At 43.5% G+C, this 27110-nt stretch overlaps 1 protein-coding gene across 10 annotated transcripts in view; it reads right to left on the bottom strand.

The window, feature by feature from the left end:
• Nucleotides 1-27110, bottom strand: part of MAP7D2 (MAP7 domain containing 2) — a 361083-nt gene that overhangs the window by 89260 nt on the left and 244713 nt on the right. For 4 of the 10 annotated variants that reach the window (XM_069204676.1, XM_069204677.1, XM_069204678.1 and 1 more), the window contains 5 exons: nucleotides 12090-12200; nucleotides 6390-6515; nucleotides 4978-5129; nucleotides 4509-4636; nucleotides 957-1168 (listed from right to left, as the gene is read on the bottom strand). In XM_069204676.1, coding sequence (XP_069060777.1) covers nucleotides 957-1168; nucleotides 4509-4636; nucleotides 4978-5129; nucleotides 6390-6515; nucleotides 12090-12200 — 729 coding nt within the window. The remainder of the gene's footprint in view (nucleotides 1-956; nucleotides 1169-4508; nucleotides 4637-4977; nucleotides 5130-6389; nucleotides 6516-12089; nucleotides 12201-27110) is intronic. The other 6 variants (XM_069204680.1, XM_069204681.1, XM_069204684.1 and 3 more) reach the window with 3 other exon arrangements.

Genomic DNA, 27110 nt, shown 5'->3' with positions numbered 1-27110 from the left:
ACTTTTTGGGGGGCACAAAGAGTGGGTGCCTTAATTTAGCAGGACAGGTCGGTTGCCAAGTTATAGGTATTTGTTTTCATTAAGTAAGTCGAACTTTCCTTCCCAAAGACTAACAGAAGAAACATAGAAGGGCATATCAGCAAGTAAATCCAAGGGAGAAACACTTAACGGAAAGAACTGGAAAATGTGAAAGAAGGGTGGTTGGAGGGATGGGGAGGCTGGACAGAGTTGCACGCAGGTGGGACTGCAGACCAGTGAAATAAAGTCGGTATACTATACGCATGCCCTTAACCATTCCCACGCCATTCCTGAAATAAATTACTGATAAGTACAACAATTTCTGATACTTGAAATCCAACATCCATTTTTAGTTGACAAAGGGTTCTAATGGTAAACTGAGTTTAGGGTTCACAGTGAGGGTGTTGCGGATGGTGGGACAAGTGCAGAGATCCATATAGAGTGTTACAAGCCATAAATGCAAGGATAAGTATCATCTGTCCAATGGCAGAGGCCATTTCAAGTTAACTGGGAGCAATCCACTGCTGGACTGTTAGTATGAGACACATGACTCTGGAGGTGGGAGGACGATCAGGAAAGATAAAATAGTATGAGATGTTTTTACATGATCAGATTTTCTAGCAGAAAAACTGATTAGATCTTGCATCATTGGTACATCGGAGTCAAAGAACACAGTCCTTAAAATACTGAAAGAAATTCCATTGAGCAGCTACAGAGGAGTAATCTTGATAGTCAATATCAAAACAAGCAGGATTACCTTACTGAGTTAACACAGATGAACCAAATTGGCTGCTTTCTGCAAAATTACATGGGTAACATCTGGCTAAAACAGCTGATTGGGGATTTGCTCAGAAAACGTTCCCATCCAAACATTCATTACAGATTTCTGTTACTAAAGCACACTGAAGAAAATTGCACTCAAAGATGTAAATCATTACCTTCGCTTGCTTCTGACTTGCTGGCAGGAGAACTTTTCTCTGCTTTGATCAGCCCCTCGCCCTCTTGTTCTTGGGACTTCTGGCTCGAGGCATCTTCCTTTTCTGCTCTCTTTTTAACAGTCTCGTGACTGAGGCTGGGACGCTGCTTCACAGGGGAAGCAAGGAATTGCTTCACACCTTTATTAGACAACGGGTGAACCTTTGACACCGTCCTGAGGGCGGAAAAAAAGAAAAACGGAGATGCCACAGAACAGCATGAGCAAAAGTCACAATGTTATTTTTTAAACTTTGCCCAGTTCATGCTGGGGAAAGGGAGGGCAGCAGGGTTTTTCCTCATCAGACACCAAAAATTTCCTTCTATGCGGTTATGCATTTTTTGATCATCATATACATTTTAGAATGCGACCTTCAAAATTATAGTGCGATATATATAGTAAGAGACTGTGCTTTTTTGAGGACTTGTGTCATTACTGCAATAGAAAGATCTAAAATAGAGATTCACCTGATTAGCAAAACGACATTCTTGCAATTCACATGACATGCAAACAGATACTGAGAGAACTACTTACTGAGTTTACTTGTTGCTGTTCCTTAGCATCAGATAAATAAATTATTAAACACACCAGTCACATCTGCCTTGTTGATTGTTATGAATCTTGAGGAAGACTATTTATCCAGCTGAGCCCTAGAAAGTTAAAGTTAAAGAGTAGCAAATCTACTCCAGAAGAAGCAGCCAGGGTGGTGATGCTAATGCACTGAATAAACAACCTATATTCTCAGCAGTGGGGGAAACGCTTTGTTGGGGTCCCTGAAGTATACGGTTAAGAAAACTTAACAGGCTGTTAGTAGCCACATCAAGAGATACCGGTCTCTCTCAAGGCACAGTGGTTAGATCTTTTGAAAGGAATGAATGAGGACCCATGGAGAAATGCATTAATGCTCCAATGGAGGCAATGAAAGACTCAACTCGTATTTCATCTTCCTCCATTGGGCTTCCTCAGTTTGCAACAGCCCTGAATCTCAAGACTTTGTTACAAATAAGGGAAGGTGACAATGACATGACAGTGTCCCACTGGGGCATGTGGGGGGTGCGAGCACAATTGAGAGAAAACAGAACAATTGCGAGTTTTGTTGTGGAGTTTCAAGAGACTGACTGGGAAGTGGGAGTGAAAGAGATCCGATACATTAGTCCAATTCATGAATGCTCAGACATATATTTAAGTATAACATTGCTCTTTAGGTAAAGCCCGGCCTTTACCCTATGTGAAAGGTTTGCAGTTTCTTGTAAGAGTTGCAGAAATTGGAGTGCTTAAATTTGAGCAGACTTTTTAAGGGCCCAAATATACTTTGCATTCCCATACCCACTCCACCCCACAAACAAAAACACTTGAAATCCACCTTCCAAGGAGAGTGGATTTAGTGAAAAGATTTTTGCTAATGATGAAAACTAACAAATATTGATTTGAACTAAGCATATATTTAAAGAAATTTCAAAGATTAGGGGTGCCAAACTAAGTGAGACCTAATCATAGCAAATGGAAATGTTTCTATATGTTTGTTGAATTTGACAAAACCTTTTAATTAAAATGCTTAAGAACATGTAGAATACCAATTGTTGTTATAAGCCCCAGGTAGACAAAGTAATTCTGATCTGCAAATCTTTGCTGAGGTGGTCACCCAGGGGTCCTTGAATTTTCAGGACAGAGGAGAAAATTGAGTTGTAAACATGAATTCCTTTGTAGCACAAATGAGCTGCCACCAGACGAAAACATTTGATAAACACTCTTGGTGCTGATTTTATTCTGAATGATAAACCGGAACTGAAAATGGTTTGCATCTACAATAAAACCAAGGTAGTTGCAATGACCGGATAGCATCAGTATGTGGAAAAAGTTGACCTTCAGGTCAAAGGACTCTAGAGAGTTGCTTTCTAGAATAAGTTGGATCACCTCCTGCAAAGTTGTCATTTTGAAGTGGGTAGTTTGCAGGAAGGTGTTTAAACCAGAGAGATCTATAACAAGAGTTGTATCTTAAGTCTTGGGTGCAAGGTCTGTGCGGTGGTGCTTTGTGAAACTTCGTGCTGTCTGGCGTCCATTACAATGGGTATTTCAGCTTTGCGGTTAGGCTTTGCGTTACTCTGTTCCCCACAAAGCCTTGCTGTACAGTTGACAGGTTCATTAGAACCGAGACAAAGAGATGGTCCAGTTCTCCTTCAGCGAAGCTGACCCAAAGCTGCGGGAGAGTCCTCTGGGGTTCCAGGCAGGCATCTAGCAGTAGGGCGGCAGTCCTCTGGGGAACAAGACAGTCCTTCTAGAGGCTTCCACAGGTCTAGGAGTGTAATGAAGAGTCACCACCTGTTCAGGAGATCCAGTATTTATACCTTGTGGCAGCCTTTGGAGTAGGGGTGACTTCGTTGCTACCTCCACATCTATTTCAGGAGAGTTGTTCCCTTCCCCTTCTAATGCTCCAAGTAGTCTTAGGTGACAAAGGATATTGTGTGTGTGCTGGAGCCAGCCCTTTGAAATGTAAGTGGGGCAGGGAGCAGGTCCCTCCCATTCATCCTATATTCTCTCTTTGTCTCACTGTCGGCGAGGAATACACAAAGCCTAATAAGCCGATTCATGCAACCCAGGATTCCACCAGCAGGCACAAAGTGGTTAACACAAGAAAATGGCAAATTTCTAAAAGTGTCATTTTTAGAATTGTGACTGAAAATCCGACTTCACATAATTAATCCGATTTTACGTAATTCAGAGTTTAGAATTGTGACTGAAAATCCGACTTCACATAATTAATCCGATTTTACGTAATTCAGAGTTTAGAATTGTGACTTAAAATCCAACTTTACTTAATTAATCTGACCTTTCTTAATTAACTACTTAATTCATTTCAGTGTACTACAATATACAAAATGAAATTTCCCAGTCAGGCTTAAGCCAATCTCACCATGCTTAATGGAGGCAGGACAAGCACTTTTGCACTGGTTAGCTGTGGTAAAGTGCACACAGACATAAAAGGCAACAAAAAGAAATTCAGAAAACAGGAGCGATGAAGGCAAAAAGTCTAGGGGTGACCCTGCAGAGAGGACCAGGTCTACCAATGAGTATTGCAATTGAAAACAAATCCCTTGGATAAACTCTGCCAGGTCAAAACACCTGGTATCTGTCAAGGAAAAAGTGCCCAGTAAATACCGGGACAAGCAGATTTTGGTGCAGTAAGCACCACAATCTGTGGGTTATTACGGCTATTTTAAAAAAACCCTAACTACAAGGTATTTGCTGCACCCGATGTTTTGACCCTGTAGAGTCGGATTTATTGGGTGTGATATTGCACCAAATACCAGCCTTTTCACGAGGCCCAGAGTGTCCTTGGCAACAGCCTTCCACAGTGGACTGCTCATTCAGGTTTCATGCATTCACCTTCATAAAAGTTTTGGTCTAAATGCTGCTACAGTAATACTAATGTTAAACCTAAAAAGCACAATTTGAGTCTTTTAATGTCACTTGTGGTAGGAAAGTGGACATTTTGTTTACTATATGAAAAGATACATACTTTGAGGTGGCTGGAGAAGAGGGCCTCTTCGACACGCTCGCAGATGACTCAAACTTCCGCAGAGGTGAGCTTGTTCCACAGGCTGCCACTGGTGTGGTGGGTCGCTTTTCCTTCTTTATCTTTTCAGTCTAAAATGAATATAATATAATAAAGTACATTTTGTAGTTTTGTAAATGTAGTCTTATCGTTATACTTTCCCTATGTGAGGAAACCAAATTCAGAATGAATGGGCCCTACACTCTCTCTTTAAAAAGAAAAAAAGAAAAAGAAAACAAACACACCAAACGTCCACCAGGGAGAAGGTAGACCAAAGCCAATTATGACTAGTTCAGAAAAAGGAAATGGTCCAAAAATAGAAGTAAAAGTGGTTGGGTGTAGCTGCTCTTTAACCAGAGCATTCTTTTCATAGCAAACAAAGCATGGTTTCTACCCATCATTACTTTTCCATTTTCATTTAAAACTAACACACCTGTGCTGGCTCGGGTGAAGTGGCTCCTTTAGCAGTGTCCGTGGGGCTGTAGGCAGGGGCAGACTTCTTTCGCTCTGTGCTTCTTGTGGGGGAAGGCTTGTAGGGTGACTTTAAAGGACTTGCTGGTGCTACACGAGGACAGATATTGGAGACTAAAAGGTTATAGCATAGCATAAAGAGGAGTAAGGAATGCAAAGGAGTGAGAAATTCAGAGAAGGAAGGTTCGGGGAAGAAAAGAAAATAGCATACTTCATTAGCACAGTAAAAGATAACACACAAATTGGTAAACTTTTATGCCAAATACTTGTTATGAAACTAGTCTGGCAGTTTTCCCTTTTGTTTAAGGAAAAAAATAACACAGAAGCTGTGCTGTTTAAGGGATCCCATGCTAATTAATGTGTCACACACAATGAAAGTTGACTGGAGACACAGTGATCCAAAAACCAAGAAGGGTCCACCAGCGCAGACATTTAGGGGCGCATGCAGACACACACGTGCACTACCCCCGCCCCAGCAGCCACCTGTCAGCTGTCACAGCTTCAGCTTCATTGTTAAGCCTCACTGAACAATGTGCGCTCCTTACAAGAACCTCAATTAATTTATAAACAGTAGTGGGCAGTCAGTGACTCCCACAGGAGAAGTCCCAGTTATTAATTGTAAAACTCCGAACACTCCCTCCAGTCTCACACGTGCTATATAAAAGTAAAAGTCCAACAATAAGCACCGAGGCACCTAGAATAAAACGCAGGCCTGTGGCTATTTAATTTTTAGGGTACCAGATTTAACATAAGTAGGGGGCTTGAAGAACTTGGAGAAAATAATTTCAAATAATAAACACAGGTATCGCCTTAGGGGTCTGAAATATGCCACTTGATTGATGCTGTTACAACCAATACCAATATCCAAAAGTTATTAGTTTAAAGATGGAATTATATACAGGCGGTGGGCAGCCATTTTGTCATACAAGTGTTACAGGTAAAAGGTGGTACACTATTTTTAGGGAAGACCCGTGAACCGATTTCTGAGTTGATGGGTGGCCTTAGACAGTGACCGCTATGAATACTTACAGTCCCTGTACTCAACCGTTACTGTGCAATTACATTTAATGTGTCTTTTAAAAGGGCGTTTTCCCACCACAACCCCTATGATGCTGAGCTGCGTTGGGGAAATAGAACAAAAAATCTATTATATTCTTTACACTGGGTTTAAGATACTAATATCTCTTAGGTGCACGCTCAAGAGAGCAGTGAATAAAACAAGTAAAAAAAAAAAAAACGAACACAGTTTTAACACGAACATCACTGCATGGAACCTTGTGACATTTCATTAAGCGATTTCTCAATTTGTATTCAATATAAACACGATTTTTTTCGCCTTTATCATCCTTGAGGTTTTTTTCCCAGTGGCTTTACCTGAATGATAATGGCACTGCTCTGTAAGCAATGCTGTACTTCTGCTCCTGGCTAAGGAAGCGTGCGTAGGAGTCAACAGCCGAGAAACAATACCATTTTCCATTGGACTAAGGTGCATGCGGTGAGCTATGAAATGGAAGCAAATGAAATGAACACAAAAGCAAAATTAAAGAGACATTTAAAAAAATAAACATTAATAAAACAAAAGCAATGGAAAATGAAAGTAAAATGACAAAAAAGGTTGAACTTGTAAGCAATGTGTAGGTTCTTCCTTAAGTACTCGTAGCTACGCTAAGAGCTTTTGTTTATAACCAGAAGGAAATAACCTGACGACACCTTATGTTCCACATAAAAGAGAACCTAATCGAGAAATACTGATGACCAGCAGAGGCTATGTACAGTCGGGCAAACAGATTAAATCTATGTAATGTCTTTGCCCGACAGATTACATGCACCCATTCACCCTGTTTTCGGTGAACCCCCCTAAACAAACGACCCAGCCAAGTACCAACCGCCCAATGTATAAAGACCATTTCGGAGAAGTCCATATACCAGTGGTACACGTTTTGATCACACGAGAACTGCTTAGTTTTTTAAAATGTCTGGCAGGGAATCACTGTTATGATGGGCACAACATTCAGTGCCTTCTCTAGTTTCATCATCAGGCATGTTCGCTGAGTGAATATTGAGCTGAGTGCTAAATACATGTGTGAAACCGACTCAGGGATTTCACTTTTGTGACTATACTCACTGAAATGGTAGTTTTTTTCGTTAGGCTTACAATTTGAAAACCATTGCAATTTTTGAGTATTACTGGTTTGATTATTCGGAGCAGAATATATCCATTGGAAAAATGGTCTCAGCGTTAAAGGGGCCATCCAGACCAGAGAAGAAGAAAAACACACACACACACGGTTCTCTTTGCCCAGTCCTGCTTCGTTAACATTCAACAATAGGCATTTTAGAAAGCTCGTTTGTTTGATGATGTCGACCGGGGTTTTGAAATCAGTTGTGATATCATTCACTGGGTGCCTCCCTTAAATTGCAAGGGTGCTACAGTATATACACCATGGCAAGTAACATTTTGCCAGTGGTTTGTTACCTTCAATTGGATGACAGGGACATTTTTCTCAAGAGAAGTTAAACATGTGCCAGGGTGGATAGAAGTGACATTCATTTTTAGAACTGGCAGTTGACATCTATTTTTAGCACTGGCGCAGATAGGACAGGTCAAAAGTCCTTAGCAGATGCTTAGGTGATGTATTTTGTAGTCACTCTTGGAAGATTTCTCAATAACGCTATATTGTTTTCTATATCATCCCTATCGGATGGTTATCCTAAGCTTTAGAACTTCTAGGGTCCTAGAGGCAGAACATTTGATTTTTGATTCAACATCTTAATGAGACACAGCACTGTTGCAGAATTTCCAAACTTTTTTCTGTGTGTTTCTCCACAATTCTTTACCTCATAAGCAGCGACAGAGCTTGAGATTTTGTCTACTGTGCCATCCCTCTGCCAATGAGATGAAAAGTGATTTGCCAAGGCTAAAAAGAGGTAGTCCATTTCGACTGAATTACCGGCTACCCTGAGAAATGTGGGCTTTGTTTGTACTTAAACTTAGTGGGCTTCTAAATTTTGACTGAGTTTAACTCTTTTTATAGCTCTTTAGAAGTAAGTGTGACTCAGCCTGAGGCTTTCAATTAGAAGCACACCACTTGACCACACCCGCATACAGCTTGAAACCAAATATCAAGTTTTGAAGGGTATTACTGCAAAATATACAAAACAAGAAGTGGACCCACTTTGTAGTTAAAAGTATATTCCACACACTAGAAGCAAGAAACAAAACATGAAGACCTACAAAGTTCTTAACTACCAAACCTACATTGAAATCTGATGTTTTAGAAGTGCCTCAACAAAAGCCCGAGGTGGTTTGATCCATTCTAGTTAGTATCCTTTTGATGAGTCGAGCCACCATTTAAGTTCACCCTAGAAGGCAGCTACAAAACTGACAGAAGATACAAGAGATAAGGTTTTGGCGTTTCAAGTCAAATTGCTCAACCTACTTTTGAAACTAGAGTCCCCGTTCCCTTACCACTACTCCCACAACGCACCTTCTCGCACTTTAGACCAAGCTGTGATTAGCTCTGATTTCTAGTTACTTGTCTTTGTGTTTCTTTTCTAAATTAAGAATATCAACCCCATGTTACGTAAAGCATTGTTTTAACTTTCACCCTGGTCTTGGTAACGCTGTAGCACCAAACATGTTTAATCAACAAGGACCTTGATACAGAAAACTGAAGGTGAACACTCCGTCCTGTTGATGTGAACCCCCCCACACTCCGTTTAGATTAGATATGTAGCTGATGCACCATCCATCTGAGAGGGGTGAAACGAATGTGCCTGCCACACAAAAAACTGATATTTCTCTACATGGCCTCCAATACAGCTGTCACTAACATTTTACATAAAAACCTGTGAACCAGTTTTGAAGGTGAAAACCAAGTTGGGATCTTGGTGAACTGCATACACAAATTAATCTAAAATAATTTGCAATAACTACAAGGTGTCACTGGACAAATGTTCTAATAATATTAGAATGTGGATTAGGAAGGTGATTAATGGGCCAAAAAAAGGTCTACAACACTTTGAATGCAGACCGCACACCTCAAGAAGAGCTCAGCTGGGGAGAAGCCTTCCTTCTGGGCTATGAAAAGGAAAAAAAAAACCTCCACTCTACTTTCAACACTAAAGTAAAAGCCACTCTTAAAGTCACCTAAGAGGCAAGAGTGAACCTAATGGTTGAACATTTAAAATATTATTTTATACATATTTGTTGTATTTTTGCATCTACTGGACTTCTGATGGTTTGATTACTTGTTTTATAGTGTTTCTCTGTTTTGTGTGTTCACTGACCACATTCAGGTAGCAAATGGTACCATATAAATAAAAAGAAAAAAGAAAAAAAAGACCTACAGAAAATCTATCGACACATGACCTTCACTGAACTACTCACTGGACGAGTTGGCTTCATTAGAAGCATTTTAGTAATGCATTTACGGCACATCTTTCTATGTTTTGAACACCTACTTAAACGTTCTTCCGCAGACATGGACCGCTGCCTAATGTGATGGCCCATTTCTAATAAAAGCTGTATAGATCAATGTCTTTGACATTCCTGATTCAATCATTTACCACGCTGTATCAAACTAGCTATCACTCTTTCCTCCAAAGGACAATAGCCTTATTTAACCTTCTGAAAGCATAAAACCATTATTTCTCTTTACACTTCTAGATCAGTTTAATTTTTGGTCAATTGGTTTATATACATCAGTCTGGAAGCCCTTTCTTCATACAAAAACAAGCTTTTTCCCCTTCAGCAGGAATTCTGCCATGGCAAACAGCATTAACCAGGACCGAGGGATCCAGCTTTCAAAGTATGCTTCATTTTAGGAAAGTCTGAATTAGCAAGTTCTGTAGCCAGGCTTTTAGGCAACCAAGAAAGCCTACACGTAGCAGGTGAATATGCTTTAACTAATCATGGTACTTATTCTTGATACTTTCCATTAAATTGTTTTGCATTTGTCTAAGCAATGATGGTCAGGGACCAACACCTACATCATTCATGGCCCCTACACCCAAGTCCACACCAAACTACTAGGCCTCGTCCAATGGCGGGGAACACAAAGCAAATCAAGGTGTAGGTTTTCCTTACTAAGCCTCATTGTCAGATACAGTTTGAGTCCCAGTGGCACTATGAGCTAAGTACACTTGTGTCACTTAAGAATACATACTGAGAAAAAAAAAAAGATTTATAGGAAAAATTAAATTAATCTTAACTACTGTTTATTATTTTGCGAAGCAAGCTTTCCTTTGTATTTTAGCTTGTCTATTTTACTATAGACAAGAGCGCAAATCATTAACCCCCCTTCTTACGATGACGAATTCCTAAGAGGTTATGGATTAAGTCAAGCAGCCCTATGCATAACTTAATGATTACATATTCCTTAACTAGAGACCAGCCTTGATTTTTTCCTCTCTATCTTTCCAATGGTCTTTATATTGAAGAAACCGGCTCAGATTTGACAATACGTTTCACCAAACATAATATAATTTCCTAAAATTGACGGTTGTAATTTCATGCCTTGCCTATAATGGTCATTTTTACTTTTTTTGCCTGATGTGATGTTGGATAAGCCCTTTAAATAAGATTCCTTTGATACTCATGTGAAATATGCTGAATGGTTTGCTTTGGGAAACGTGTAAGCCATCTGGAGTTTTTTTAAATTCCTCTGCTACTATTTGGGATACAATTAATTTCAAATGAAGGCAGTTATTTAGTTATTTACCGAGTCTTTACCCAACTGCCAAATTTAGATCCACTTGCTGAAAACAAAAGTGTGTACTGTAGCACCACATACGTTTTTATATCTAAAATGTTTCCAAAATACAAACGAATAGAGAAAAAAATCTGAAAAGATTAGCCCACTCTCAGTTCATTCATATAGTTCCAACACATCAGTGTTTTCTTTATAATAAATAAATAAAAAATAAAAAAAGGGCTATGGTTTGTGCCGCCAGTGCTCCACAATTTTCTTGTCAGTTATCTTTGAAGATTAACGTCATTCTTTTGTTGTAAGACATTCTTGTGTGTCTTTTCAAAAAGGGGAGGAGGGCCATTTTTGAAAGAGCAGAAGTTCTTAGGGGCAGAATATTTTTGGCAAGAAAAAAATCAAAAATCCGGGTATGTGGTGTGATAGCTAATGTAATCTCAAACCGCAGGCTAGCGGCTGGGTTAGAGTACTGTAACTAACCTAGGAGAGGAAGATAATCTAGTCCACTTCACCCTGTTTTGCAAAAAACTTGATTCAGCTCAGTGCCGGTGGCTTCAACCCCTGTTCAAGCCTGGTGTGGCAAACTGCGCTGAAGCTGCACTTTGTATTAGGCCCGGCAACATTAGTGCACATAGTTCTGCGGCATCTTATCTATGGGCTACATGGCCTTGCTGAGAGAACTACCAGCTACATTGGCGCTGAATGAATTATAAAAACTCCACAAGTCCCCAGCTCCTGTCCGTGCACGATGAAACTAGCCATCACTATCCCTCTAAATGAGTGGGTTTTAGAGGCCACATAGTATTAGAGTACAAGTTGCTGGAGCTGTTATATGTATAAGCATTTTCTCCCTGTATCCTTTTCCCAAAGCACTCTTTGCACACTGGGGTACTGTATCTGCATATATATTCATGAGGTGGTCCTCTACAAATTAATTTTTTTATGAGTTGTGTGGAGTTTTGCTGCTGCTTGTCGCTCATTTTAACCCTTATGATTATTCACCTCTTTTTAGATCTATTCATTGTTTTTTTAATTTCATCGTTTTTATGTATATTGATTTTTATCCATTGTAAGGCTTGTAGCTGAAACAAACAAAGGAAAGGTAATCTCACACCGTGCAGTCACACTGACGGGACTGTTAAACAACATAACTGAAAACATCTCCCTCTTCTCCAATACAACCGGCTTCTAATATAAAACGTTTCCTTTTCTCATCTGCTATCCCCCAAAATGTCATTCTACGTTCGTTTTTTGATGCTCTAGGCAAAAAAGAACACAATACTTTAAAAACGTAGGTCACACATTAGATGGACACATTTGTGCAATCTGAAAGAAAAAGAGGTGCAGCTTTCCTCTATTCACTTGCCTCTGTCTGGGGAATGCATTATAGCCGCTGTGGAACAGGAGAGCCGTTTACTGATTGGCGATTCCATTGGCTTTGGCAGATTCATTGTAGAGGCAGAAAGTTTGTCACATGCTGCAGAGAGACGCATTGAAGACATTTATATTCAGACTACAGTGTTCCAAGCCCCCACTTGCTCCTCCAAATCTCTTTCCCGCCCGAAAGGAGAAAAAACATAAGGAGCAGGGAAGAAGGCTGAACAGAAAGCACATCATATATAAACCAATTTAGCCAATGTCAGCATTGTTTTATAACAATCTGTCTCCTGTGACAGTTCTACCGAACTTCAGTATAAAATCCATAAATCTGCAATTTCAAAGAAGGGCTTCTTTGCATTGGAATAGGGAAATCAGAGTCCTGTGAAAGAATACATCATCAAAAACACATCCATAAAGGTCCTTTCTCAAATGGGGCTCTCCCCAAACCTCAACCAGAAATCTCTTAAGTACTTGCACAGAGTATTTAATCAGTTATCTATATAAGAATATGTATGCCAGTGAGTGGGGTATTCTAGCCTGCGGCTCACTGATAAGTGACCGGTGGCAGAAAGAGGCCTAGGGGAAGGGGGCACATCATGGACTGTTGAAGCTGTAAATTTTGTTTGCCCAGTTCTTAATTTAAATTGAAAAAAAAGTTAAGTGCAGGGACCCACATTTTTTTCTAAGGAGCTCAAATCTGCCAAATGTCGACTCCACCTGATTTCTATTTCATCCACCACCATACACTTTCTGATTTTTTTATCTCAATCTTATATTTTTAATCCCTGCTTTATCAATCTCTCACGGTTTTGCTATCTTTTTATAATCCCTTTTCTGATTTTCTCATCCTTGTTCTGGGTCAAAGTCTGATGATGAAAAATAAATCTTGGTCTCCAAAAGGTGAGCTGGTGCGCACCATCTGCAACCAAATCTACAAATTAAGCACTGCTTTTCCCTAAGGAGTGGACAAAGTATAAGATCAGTGCCAACTTCAGGGCGGAGCGACCAGTGCTGCCACAGCGAGTACCAAGCTTGAAAGGCACCATTGGACAGGAGAGAAGGATAGAGCAGACAGATCAGGCAATACAGGGACAGCCTGCAGAGATATTCTATGCCCAGTAATTTTCTGGTGGTGATAATAATGGTAAGACACCTGTTGTTTAATGCACTTGCTAGAGGGATCTGTGTTTTGTCTGGCCAGTTTTGACTCCAGATGTAACAGAGGGTTAAATGTGCCTGCTGCAAAGCACAACGGGGACCAGACAGATCACAGATTTGTATTTTATGTAGACAGTTTTGTGGGTTACTTCCTTTGTCAGAGAGGTCCTTTTGTTATTTGTGGTTCATAACTCAGTCTTTCTAAAATATAGTGAGCTAGGAGCTTAGGTTTAAATTCGTATTGCTTTGTTCCTCAAGCTCTTGTTATTCTAAGATTTCAAAAAAAAAAAAGGGTTTTTTAGAACTAATACATTCATTATTAGTAAATACAATCTCAACTACTGTGTCACCTTTTAAATCCTGAATTTGTGTTTCTTCAGATCAAGCACTCTTAACATATAAAGCATAACATGCGGTTGACTTGTCACTCGTACAGTGTAGCCCTCGACGTCTTTTGTAACATTTCCTGTACACTGACTGCATGTGTCACTGTCTCTGAATAATGTGTGTGATGTAAGGGTCACGGAAACACAACAATAGGATAAGTAGCTCTATAATAGCAATTAAATGTGAGCGAGGGTCTTTGGAGACATAAGGGGCACCACTTGAAGGTGGCAATGAGGGAATCAGTAAAGAATGAGGTCATGACTGGGGGGAGAAACACAAAAAAGATGAATGCACTGGGCACCACCAAAAGGTAAAGCTGGCACTAGTCGGACTGTAGTAAATTAAACCAAATATTAACTTGGAAAATGTTTATCATATCTCCCTTTGCTTTTACTCAATGGAAATGGGAACTGAACGGAAATTAGATTATAACTGTGCAATTCAGAGAACAGCATTATCTAAAGAGAATAACTAAAATGTTTTAATTCTAGGACAGGAGAACGCTACTCCTTTAGTGTTCCACGGTCCTTCTTGTAGGCACAATAAAATAGATACTTACATAAAAAAAAGCTTTGATCACAGAATTACAACTAGATTGTTTACACAGAGTTAGACTTTCAAGTCCAAGAGCAACTGTTCCAATGTTCACGGAAGAAAGATGCATAAGTTTGATATGGGAGGCACCAGCCAATTCCATGATATTGCAGTTGATTGGTTAGTGATCCATGGAACTATAGTCCCACCTCACACTGATAAGCCAGGCTCTTTGATCAGAGATTTATAGAGAACCATGTCTTTTGGGTCTAACGTACAAAACGTCTGTGAGAGGAGAGCAAACTGCAGTTACTTGAAAATCAGTAGAGCAACATTATGAAAAGATCTTTTGCTATTTTTAGATCTTTGTAAAGTGACTACATCAAAACCAATATTTCAAATTTGGGCTAATAGTTTGTACTGATAGAACAACTGGTGGAGCATGACAATGGTTAGCATCAATGGACTTGAGTTCAAGTTTGGCAAACGGATTACTGAGTCAGAGCCATGATGGATATCCCGACCTCAGTAATCAGAAGGAGTATAGGATATAATGCAGTTGTAACAAGGAGGACAGAATATTTATACATACCTTTGTCATGCAGAATCTCTTCTGCCAAACCCTAAATTAGGCCCTATGGATGCAAGCATTAAAGCTCGTGTTTGGTAGTTAGGTTTAAGAATACAGTATATGAACTTTGATTATCATTTTGCTTCGTGGGATCTACTTTAACAGCATGACATTTAGCAAATCACCTGGTGCTAGCTGGTGGAACCCAAAACACTGGTCCTCTTTTAGTGTATTTGAGCATTAAGATTACGTAACAGCTTTCCCTCATTGTGTAATTAATTATTTATTTCGGGAGTTTCTTTAAGCACTTCACATCACCTTGCAGTAGCCTCAGAGGGCTTATCATGTTTATGTTTTATACAATCAAGAGATTTTCTGGTGCAGCTTTAAGGATTGTCAGCAAATCACATCTTATTCCTCACTGCAGTCATCTATTTCCAAACCATAGATTTTTTTTAAATCAACAACACAACTTTGTGAATATGCCAGTCTTTCACTGTGCTTTTTTTTTTTTTTTTGAGAAGACGTAGAACTCTGACAAATCGTGGAATTACAGTGCTACCACCTAAGCTAAATGAAGATGATATTTCAGATGGGCATAAAAAAAAGCGTGAAATGTGGACACCTAAGAGTGAGCTACGTGGGAAAATTCACAAAGCTCAATTTTAGATCAACCTGGGCTGATTGCTCAAAAACAGATGTACGTAAGCGCACCGATTTGTAGCGAATCACCCAACTTAGAAAAAGCCAGTCCTTCAAGGTTCCCTTCTTGAAGACAGAATGCGAATGAGCAGACAGGATGTTAAACAGAAAGGAAAAAGTTCATGTTTTAGTTACCTACACCACGGGAGCCCTAGTTTTCAATTTGTACTTGAAACGAAGTAATAGTTTGCATTCTGAACGCAATGTTTTCATTGGTGTTACAGAGCGACTTTATCAGCAAGTGACTTCCCAGCACGACACTTGACTATTAAGCGAGTCATCTTACACAAAATCCTGGCCGGCAAACCTTGCAGTGTACTTCGAATTTCCAAGATGGGCTAGAGTGAGAATTATTTCGGAATTTCTTAGGCCAAAAATGATCCTCAAAAAGGTTTTGCGTCTTGGGGTTTGTGAATAAGTTTGCCAGCCATGCCACTGTGCAAGGCATTTCAATAATTCACGTATGCATCCACCATTGAAACCTAATGATGCAACTTAAAAATGGCATTGGTTTCTTTAAAAAAAAGCTAGATTTAAAATACTGTAGACACCTACAGTGTAGGTTTCATATTAACCCCAGCCAGCAAACTTTACACCTTCACTTTTTTTCAGTTTGAAGCCCTCTCACCCAATTAAGGAAAATACTGCGATACAACTGTTTGAAATGTGCCTTGTCCAGCGATGGTCATCTCTGTTTGCCACCCATTCCCGAGTTGCCGAGACCACCCATTAAATGGATTTAATGACACTCTGGATGACAACCCCTGCTAAGTAGTTGGAGGTGCTGCCTACATACAATTTAGCCTTAACCGCCTGTTCTTGAAGAAATCCAAGTAACAGACTGTGATGTATGTTAAAACAACAAAGCTCTCCAGTACTCAACCGGTTAGCAGGATTGCATCAAACAAGACAAGGCTACCTTTTACTCGCTGTAAAGTTTCTGATAAATCCTTAAACCTACTCAAAAAAGTGCAAGTAGCCCTCCCTGTCTGCAACACTGTCCAAAAAGAACAGGGTGGGACGGTGGGGCTAGCTGGGACCAAGATCTCTACAGAGCATGGGAGCTCTCCTACCTCTCTGCACCTTCGTTTGCCTGATTGGCTCCATGGTGATGAGCGGTGGGGGGGGGAGGGGGTGCTGGTGACATCTCCAGTCCACATGTTTACTTCATGGTCCACGGTGGAAGCTAAAGATATTGAAATCTAAGAAGCCATCTTGTTGGCAGGAAAGGTCTGCAACTCTTGTGAAGCCCATGGATGTTTGACCTCACACTATGGTTTCAGACACTTAGGGTGCCATTGTGTATGAGCTGAGGTAGCGGCACCCAAGGGCAACAGGGGCTACAAGGTTTTCACCGGTGTTCTTTTCTTGTGAGAGTATACTTGTACCTACACACATAAAAACATGATCCTCCACGCCAGTCCGTACACAGACCTACACCTCGGAGTTCGGTAACAGCAGCCCTGCCCTTTTTACTACAAGTGCAGTTTTCTTCCAGTATGCATATTCTGGCAAAATGTCTGGCCTTAAGGCTAACAGAAAATTGTTCACACTATTTTTCAGCACAAACAGAAAGGTGGGAGAAGGAAAGTGAAGAGGTGTCCTCAGATTACCCTGAGCACCAGTGTTTTGTTTCCATCAGGGCCCTGTCTTGTTTTGATCAGTGTCCTACATAACGACCATGAAAGAAAAATTAGGAGCATTGAAGCTGCCACGCGATCTGTGGATGAAATGATGGGTTGGGACCTCATTAATAAGTAAAATGTTTCAAATTCCAGTGACGGGTAGCAGGTCTTCTAGAGTCAACATCACGCAACAAAGCTGAAATTAGAAGAGTCAGAACAGTTCAAGAATGAGCTCCTAATGGCTTGATAAAACTATCAGCAGGGAGTCATGATGGAAAATCTGATGATTGTTAACCTAAGGGTCCCGGGGCATCCCCTGTACTTGAGGGGGGGAGTACTTTATGGCTGTGATGAAGAACTAATAAAAGAATTATCGGCGCTTCAGGGAAAAGTGGATCAACTAGTAGTGCAGAAAGCATACAGGTTACCTTTGAGGCGGAAGACAGAAATCAACTTTGGAGGGATTGTGAAGATTGGTTTGGCTTCTGCAAATCTGTGCAATGTATTTTGCAGGTAGTTCAAAATTAGAAATCACAGTTCCTGTGGGCAGATAACCGTCTTCCCCCTTTGCTGAACTGTGCCATGATACTGTGGCGCTAAGAAGAACTACTAACATCACAAAGTGTTTATGTGCAATGGGTGTTGAGGCGTCCGTTTTCCTGTCTTAACTGAAAGTGATTTATCAAGGAAAATATTGCCTGTTTTCACAGGTTGGGCGAATGGTATGGGCAAAGGAGAAGGATGACCCACGGAATGCATTTTTTCTGTGCTTGGGGCCCCACTAGAGCTGACAAGAATCATATCTTTGGTTCCTTTGAAGCGGAGCAGGGATTCCACTGGAGAGTAGACCCCGGGATATATCTGATTGGTTTTTTTACTTCTTGTATTTTGTTTTCTATAAAGATGCCTGTCCATCTCTCACTTGTTTAGATTTCACTCAAGCAACTGCACGTTCCAGTTTGGGAATGGGGTCCCGGGGTTGAGGTGGAGGAACGAGGAGTCCCCCCCCCCCCCCCGGGGTCTTTGGGAAGGGTAGTACGGCCCGCAACGCGGTTGGGAGCCCCGTCCCGGGTGTCCTTAAGCTGTAGGTTGGGGGTCATATATAAGCAGACATTTTGAGCTCCTGGCCACCATTTTGTGGAAGGTGACTTGGTGGCCGGAGCATCAGTAGCAGGGTGTCAGTTTTTCTGCAGTTTTTTCCCGCTTTCCCGTGTGGCTTAGTAGCTTTTTCTAGCAAGCAGTGGGTAGTGTTACATTAGGGACTGAGTTAGGCGACCACCTTAGGGGAGTAGTTTAAAAAAAAAACAAAAAAAAAGAGAAAAAAAAGGAAAAAGACAGAGGCTCTATGATATCTTTGATCCGTAGCGGAGTCCCCGAAACTTCGTTAAAGTAACTGGGGGTTAGTGCTTGCAGTTAGCGGCATAGAAGAAGAGAAGGTCCGACAAGCGTTGGCTCTGCTTGAGTAGCCCGGACGCATGGATTTGGTGCGGCCGGAGGCGTTCAGGCCCTCAGGGGTAGCGGCGGCGGTTATGGCGTGTTCGCCTCCGTGCGCCGGCAAGACATCTTCGCAGGTGAAGAGGGGTGGGCGGGCTCCGGGAGGGCTGGGAAAGAGGGGCGCAGCCTAGGCGGGACGAGGAGCGGCCGAGAGGGGGCAGGCGTGGGGAAGCCCGAAAGGGAATCCCCGGAGGGTGGGACGATCTCGCCGCCAGCTTGTGGAGCATGGCGCGGTACGCCGCAGTGAGATAGGAGCGGCCTGCTCGGCGCGCTCAGACAGCGGGAGGGGAAGGAGGAGGGCCCGCAGCGGCTGGGAGCAAAATCGCACAGCCTGTCAGCAATCTCGTAGCGGTGCCGTCACAGAGGCTGTCCACGGGGAGGGAGTAAGGGAGGGCCCACGGAGGAAGGAGAGTTCCTTTGAGGTGGGGGCAGGGCTAGAAAGAGGTGGCCTTGGCTGGGCAGACGGTAGAGGTGGAGGTGAGGGGGAAAGGAGGTGCTCAGGCTCAGTCGAAGGATCCTAGGGTGCCTATTTAAAAAAAAATGGCCCACCATGTTACAATGGAGAGGCAGTGAGGACGAGGTGGATCGTGATCCAGGGGTAGGAGGGTGGCAGGGGGAGGAGGACCCTGTGGGTAGTTGGGCCCTTAAGGTTACCACACGTGTTTATGGGGCTTAGTCAGGGAGGGTTGGGGGGATTTGAGGGGAAAATATGTGGAGGGGTGGAGATGGGAGGTCATCTGAAGGGGTTTTTGAAGAGGTCTGTTCAAACTCTGGCACACTGGACCTTTGTTGGCAGGAAGCCCTGGATTTTGACGAGGCTGAGCCAAGCGAGCAGGAAGCGGCTCGGGCACCCTGGCAGGCAGTGAGGGCGGGGCCAGGGTGGCCGGCCGGATAGCATCAGCATGAAGGCTAAGATGACGGTGCAAGGCTGTGGACGCTTCCGCTGGGTGGTGTGGCGGTAGGGGTTTTGCGCCCACCGGCGCCGCCACCCAAGGGGAGCAGCGTCCCGGCCCATCAGGTATACAGAGGGCGTGTTTTTTTTTTTCTGCCGGTTGTGAGGTATGTGCTGGTCGCGGAAAGGACGTTGAGCAGGATCCGGATGAGTGGAGAGTGGGCGAATCGGACGAAAGTAGCATTAAAGAAGGGGAACTGGTAGAGGGTAGTAGTGAATCTGAATGGTGGGAGCGCGGGCAGGGTAGGGGCGTCGCTAATGCTGTCATTAAGTCGTTGCAGAGTGAAAAGCGGTTGCAGTTGCGGCCTGTGGGACGAGGAAGAGATGGACCTTGTTTGGAGAAGCGGACGGCTCAGGAGCAGCCCCCGTTACTATCTCAAGGTAAGGAGTCGACAAGCTCAATGATTTCAGTGGTGAATGAGGTGATAGAGGATACGGTGCATTTGGTCAAAGGAGTGTATGTATAAGACACGCGAGTTGCCACTGAGTCAGGGGAAGTTCAAAGCGGCGGGAAGGTGACAGACAACAAGGGGACGCAGACGGCGGTTGACACAAAAGGGGAAAAGGAGGGCGAGCCGGCCTCCAAGCGGGTTAAGTTGCCTTATAGGGGCACTGCAAAGCCGTTGGGGGCCCATTTGATGCAGACGACGAAAGACAAAAGGGGAGTATGTTGATGTTTTGAAGTTGCTGTACAGTGAGGTCAGGGCGAAGGAGGGCTCCAAGGAGGAGGAATGGGAGCTTTGTAAGAGGCCAAAGGTACCGGTTAACAATGAAAACTGGACGGCGGCCTTTTTGATTTTTGCTAGTGTATATTGTGAGCGATTTCCGGAGCGGGCAGTGGCGTTCTTCAAGTACATGGACATCATTCGTAAGGCTCAGCTTAACTATGGGGGAGGTATGCATGGAGACAATATGAGGAGGAGTTTAGGGCCTGCATGGCCGCTGACCCAGAGGTGAAATGGGGTGAGATCGATTCTGATCTATGGCAGCACACCATGGGCCCGGCCAAGTTCGGGAAGGCTGTTTTCACGGCCAGTGGTCTGCCTATCACATATCGGCCCTTTCAAGAGCGCCCCACCCAAAGGGTGGGGTCCGGGGGCTCCAGCCCAGCTACCTCCAGCCCTGCCGGTCCTGGACGCTCCGGCGCCTGCTGGGATTACAACAATGGCATATGTACCCGGGAATACTGCTAAGTTCCGGCATGAATGCTTCAAGTGCACTGGCCGTCACCCCCTCACGCATTGTACAGGGACACAGAGTGCCACCAATTCAGGAGGTGCACAAGGTCAGGTTGGTGGCGGGGAACAGTCGACTAGCTACGGGGGTAGGAATGGCCAGAGATCTAGACAATGCGTTGCAGGAAAAAGCTCGTACTCCAGTTGATTGTGGACAGATTAGCGTTTTGGTTAGAGGTCTATGACAAACAGACAGACGTGGACTTGCTCATACGGGGTTTCCGATGCGGTTTTTGTTTGGGATATGAGGGCCCACGGGCACGGCAGTGGGTGGAGAATCTTCAGTCGGTGTACAGTAAAGAGGAGGTGGTGCGTCAGAAGTTGGAGAAGGAGGTGCGGGAAGGTCACATGGCTGGCCCTTTTTCTGAATGTCCGATGCAGAACCTCATAGTGTCTCCCATTGGTGTCGTGCCCAAGAAGGAGAGCGGGCAATTCAGGTTGATACATCACCTGTCGTGGCCAGAGGGATCGTCGGTCAATGACTTAATTCCAGATGACGTAGCCAAAGTGTCATACGCGTCAGTTGATGTAGCCATCGAAATGGTGGAGCAGTTGCGGCAAGGAGCAATGATGGCCAAGACTGACTTCAAGTCAGCTTTTTGGCTGCTGCTGGTGCATCCAGAGGATTTTGAGCTGCTGGGGATCCAGTTTCAATGGTCCTGGTATGTAGACAAGGCGCTCCCAATGGGTTGCTCCAGTCCTTGTGCATTGTTTGAGTGCTTTAGTACTGCCTTGCAATGGATATTCTTGCGGCTAACAGGCCACAAGCAGGTGACGCATTATTTGGATGACTTTCTTCGCGGCTTCGGTGGGCAGCCCGCGTTGTGCGGCGGTGCTGGGACAGTTTGTGGAGATCATGGGAGACCTTGGTGTGCCCTTGGCTCCCGACAAGACAGTGGGGCCATGTACGGCGCTGTCCTTTTTGGGTATTGAGCTGGATACAGTAATGGGTACAGCCCGATTGCCGGCGGACAAGAAGCTCGACATGCTGCAAAGAATTTACGACATGTTGCGGAGACGTAAGGTCACTGTGCGTGATATTCAGGTACTGTTGGGGCACTTGAATTTTGCCTGTCGAGTGGTGAGAGCAGGGAGAACTTTTTGTAGGAGATTGGGTTTGGCACTGGCAGGGCAGTCGCTTCCCCATCATCATGTGCGTTTGAAAGTAGGTGTGCGCGAGGACTTGCGGATGTGGGGCACATTTTTGGACACTTTCAATGGAATTCCTTTGAAGGCCTGGCAGGATTGCGAGTGGGATGTACAGATCTTTTCGGATGCTGCGGGGGCGACGGGGTTTGGTATATATTGAGAGGGGCGATGGTGTGCGGAGGAATGGCTGATTGACTGGAAGAATGGGGGACGCAGTATAGCGTTTTTGGAGCTTTTTCCACTGGTGGTAGCGGTGTGCCTGTGGGGTAAGGAACTCCAGCATACACGGGTACTCTTTCAGGTAGATAACATGGCAGTGGTGCACTTGGTGAATTGGCAATCGGCTCGGGATGGCCAGGTTTTACAGCTTCTTCGGGTGTTTGTGCTGCAATGCTTAAAGAATTATATATTTTTTAGAGCGAGGCATTTGCCGGGGGTCAACAATGATATCGCTGATGCTTTCTCTCGTTCTCAATGGGATTGATTCCATGGATTAGTCATGGGCGCGGACCTGCGCAGGACAACCATGCCGGGGGAGCTATGGAGAATAGATACAAGAGGATGCTACGGCTGGTATTGAATTCTTTAGCGCCATCCACCAGGCGGGCGTATGCAATGGCTTGGGAGGAGTTTGTAGGATCCGAGGCGTGGAGACGAGTAAGACAGGAGGACATGGTAGAAGATGTGATACACTTCATTATGGTTTTGATCGAGAAACGTCAGTCCAGGTTACAATAGCAGGAAAGTTAGCGGCATTGGGATTTATGGGTAAGCTTCTTTGGGGTTACCCACCATCTGCGGGGGAGTTGGGTCACAGGATCCTAGAAGGGGGGGGCGAAAAAAATGGGACAAAGGGGGCGCATTAGGAGACTGTTGTCTTTCAGTGTATTGAAAAGGCTGTTAGCGGTATTGGGAGTGATTTGCTTTGATGCAGGTGAAGCGTTACTTTTTCAGACTTTAATGTCTTGGCTGTTTTTTGGGGCGCTGCGGGTTTCCGAACTGTTGGGTTCGGCAGGGCGTTCGGGCATCCAGTGGCATGAGGTGCGCTCTATCGCCAAAGGAGTGGTGCTGCTAATCAGGAGTTCCAAGATGGACCAAAAGGGTGTTGGTGCTTTGGTTTTTCTTCGTCGCTACCCTGATAGATCCATTTGCCCAGGGATCTTGGAGGGACAGTTGCGGAAGGAGACAGGGATTGGTGCAGGTGCGGTCTTTCGGCACGCTGATAGGAGGGGAGTGACAGCTTCGCAGTTGTTAGCAGTCCTGCGTAGGGGGTTGGCGTACTTGGGAGTGGATGCGGCACAGTTTGGTACTCATTCCTTTCGGATCGGGTCGCGACGGAAGCGGGAAGCAAAGGGTGGGGCCGGGAGGAGCTGATGGCATTGTGGAGGTTGAGGTCAGATTGCTTTAAACGGTACGTGAGAGGGCGGGAGTTTTGGGCAAAGAAAGATATTTGGGGTATTGATTCACTATATGTGTATTCATTTTTTTTTTTTCTTTTTCAGGTGTGGTGCTGGGTCCGGAGGCGGTGTACCTTTCCATTTGGTTGGCCGGACACTCCTTTGTAAAATGGGCCCAGCGCCAGGCCCGGAGAACTGTTACTGGGGAGAATTTAGTTATCAGGTCCACTGGTTTGGAAAAGGGGGGGGATGCGCTGGGGTTGACTTTTGCCTCGCCTGCAAAGTGCAGCAGGGAGGGGGCAGTGCCGGGATTTGCTGTGTATCCATTTGGGGGAGAATGATTTAGTGGCTACAACTGGGCTTAACCTCATGAAAGCCATGAAGAGGGATTTACAGGTCCTGGCGACTCAGTGGAAGAGATGCCATTTGGTTCTTACGGTTTTTGTCCTGCGTCGGGTTTGGAGGGGGGGGCTGGAAGCCGGGGGCTGTAGAGAGGGCGAGGCACAAGCTGAACAAAGAAATGAGGTGTTTTTGCAGTGAAAGGGGTTTAACATTTTTGGAGCACACGGATTTGCGCTTTGAAGATGCAGAATTTTTTTTTAGGGATGACAGCGTGCATCTTTCATTTATGGGGATGGAGCTCTATCTGTTACAGTTGAAGGAACAACTGAAAGCGTTGTTGAAGGAGGCCGGGGGGGGGGGCAGAAGAAGTCAGGGTCTTTTTCTGGTGGTGGTGAGAGCTGCAGGGCTGGTAATAAAAGCTTGTGTAGAGGACGGAGATGGCAGAGAAATTCAGGTGTTATGGGGGGAAGGAGCATTAGTTGGAGATGGACAGGCAGGGAACTTCACATTAGCGGGCAGGTTCAAAAGAAGCAGGTAGGACGGGAAAAATTATGTAGACAAGAGGGGTAAAAGGGAAGGCAGGATGAGAGTAGGGAGGGGGAGGGGGAGGGTGGGGTAGGGGCTGGGAAAAGAAGGTTGGATAGGTTTTTCCATGTCTAGTGAGGCTTTAGTTTTGTGATGCAAAGGCCAAGGCTGGTTCATTGTTAGGTGCACCTGTTCCAATAAAGCGGCCTTTTACACAAAACAAAGAAGTCGTTGTGTTATTACTCCTTCCCAAAATTATGAGTAGGATTAATGATAAAATAAAAGTTGGTTGTTGTCCACTGTTTCGGACTCATTGGGTTTTATTTGTATATGCGATGGCATAATTCTTCTAGTGTTGGAGTTGCATTTCTTGTTTCCTTGCTTCATAAAAAGATTTAAACTTGCACTGTGGGCCAAGGTTCTAAAGGCTGTAGAAAAATTGAGTGCCATAGAAATGGCTGCACTGGATCTAACAACCATATGCAGAAGACTGTATCAAATGTCAATCAAATAGGTTTTGGTTTTAAACTGAAACAGCCTGATTCAGGCATCTGTTTAGATAGAAAAAAGGCAACATTTTTTCTACAATAGACAAATTTGCATAAGGCCTAAAATTTGCCAGATCTGATAAATCATAGGTGTGTTTCTTTACAATTGTGCTACACGCTCTGTTTTAAGTGAGAGTAAAACTACTTTGCTGCAGTGATTTATTACTGAAAAATTAAATCCAGAGGCTGAATCTTTCCACTTAGACCTTCTTAGTCCAAACTGGGAATCAGATCCATTGGAGGGCTGGAAAGTAAGAGAGTTCTGGGTAACAGATCTCCAGAAATATATCTGAGGTCTGGTGCTAATTCTAGGTGGATGAGAAGCAGACTAGCAAGTGTACTGGCTGTTTGGACTTTGTAGGGGACCCTCATAATCTACTGTGGGGAATCCATGCTTCCTTAGATAAATGAAAATGAGCTCAAATTGGAGCCTAAATCATGAGAAGTCTAAGACTGTTCAGTGTTTTTGTCATTTCAGTCTTTAATTTCCAAAATACAAAAACAGTTTTTGTAAAGCAGGCTAGTTTGGGGGGGGGGGGGGGGGGGGGTGTGTGTGTGTGTGTGTGTGTGTGTGCGTGTGCGTGTGCGTGTGCGTGTGCGTGTGTGTGTGTGTGTGTGTGTGTGTATATATATATATATATATAGATAGAATGGAAAAACCAAAGGTTACAGGGATGTTATAGTTAGGTTCAGAATTTACTCGTACAAAACCATTGAAATTCAGCAGTTATAGTTACCTAAATTGACTATACCTTATTCTCTTGTAATGCATTGCTTATGACCTCACATATTACATCACTGATGACGTGCTCAGTGACATCACTGATGATATCATCCAATAAGTGTTAGTGGTGGTACAGATGTGTAAGTGGGTATCTGAGAAACAATGGGATAGTGAGTGGTTCAGTCAGTTCCTGTATGGGAGAGTAAGTGGATGTGTAAGTAGGTGTATCAGTGAGTGGGTGGGTTTTTGAATGGTTGCCTTGGCTGTGTGCGTGTTTGAGTAGTTCTACATTTGAGTGAGTGGGTGTGTGAATGCTTCTAAGTGTGAATAACTGGGTGTGTAAGTGACTATCAGTGTGTGAGTTGGTGACTCAGTGAGTGATGGATGAATGAGTCGATGAGTGGCTGTGTGAGTGACTGTATAGGATAATGAGTGGATGTGTGAGTAGCAGTATCACTGAGTGAGTGGGTATGTGACTTGCACCATGGTGAGTGAGTGAGTCATGTCCTGTATGGCAGAGTAACTGGATGTGTAAGTACCTGTAATAGTTTATAAGTTGATGCATTTGGTTTATTAGTGCGCCTGTAGTTGTCTGTAGAAGTAAGTGGATGTGAGTGACTCTATAGGTGAGTCAGTTAGTGTATTGGCGCGTGTGTTGCATGTATGAGTGCCTGTATGCATAAGTGAGAGTTTTTATTAGTGACTGTATGGGATATTGATTGGATTTGTGAGTAGCTCGATTGGTGAGTAACAGGGTATGTGAATGCCAGCATAAGCGACTGAGTGGGTGTATAAGTAGCTATGTGGATGTGTAAATAGGTGAATCAGAGATTGTATAGGTGTAGAAGTGTGTGAGTGGTTGTATAGGTCTGCAAGTACAGTATGTGAGTGGTTGTATAGAAGTCTCAATAGATGAGTGAGTGTGATATATGTGTTTGAATGAATGCCTCAATGTATGTCAGTGAATGAATAAATGTGTGTTAGAAGTTTTGTGGGTGTGTGAATAGGTATGTGTGCTTTTGTGTATGACTCCATGTGTATGACCTTCTACGGGGGTGTGATGTCATTTGAGATGTCATCAGTGATGTCACTGACAATGTCATGAGTGATGTAATATGTGAGGTCATAAGCCATGCATTACAGGGATATGAGGTATAGGTAGCTTAGGTAACTATAACTGCTGAATTTCTATGGTTTTGTACTAGCAAAGTCAGAACCTAACTATAACGTCCCTGTAACCTTTGTTTTTTTTCAGTGAATTTCTAAGGTGTTTCAATTCTATTTCCCAACTATAACATCCCTGTAACCTTTGTTTTTTCTGTGAATTTCTATGTTTTTTAAATTCTATTACCTAAATAGGACGTCCCTGTAACTTTTGTTTTTTCAGTGAATTTATACATTTTCTTTTAACGTGCATTATTCGGGTCTAGCCTTCTCCTGTCTGCTTCTACAGCTTCACCTCAGAATGGCTAGGTTGTGGATTGTTGGGCACAGCTGTATGTTTTGGGCTAAGGAGGCTGATAGAAAGAGTGCAATTGACAGGGACATGGGTTTGTCTAGTGTGGACATTAATTAGATTGGCCAGAGAGGGTTAAAGTGCTATCAACTGCTGCCTTTGGTTAGAAGCATTAGAGACTATCAACCCCCTGACCTCATGACTGTGC

This window comes from Pleurodeles waltl, chromosome 8, assembly GCF_031143425.1.
Source record: "Pleurodeles waltl isolate 20211129_DDA chromosome 8, aPleWal1.hap1.20221129, whole genome shotgun sequence".
In the NCBI taxonomy this organism is placed as follows: domain Eukaryota; kingdom Metazoa; phylum Chordata; class Amphibia; order Caudata; family Salamandridae; genus Pleurodeles; species Pleurodeles waltl.
Note: the sequence above shows the minus strand (reverse complement) of the source record. Positions and strands in the feature narration are given on the sequence as shown.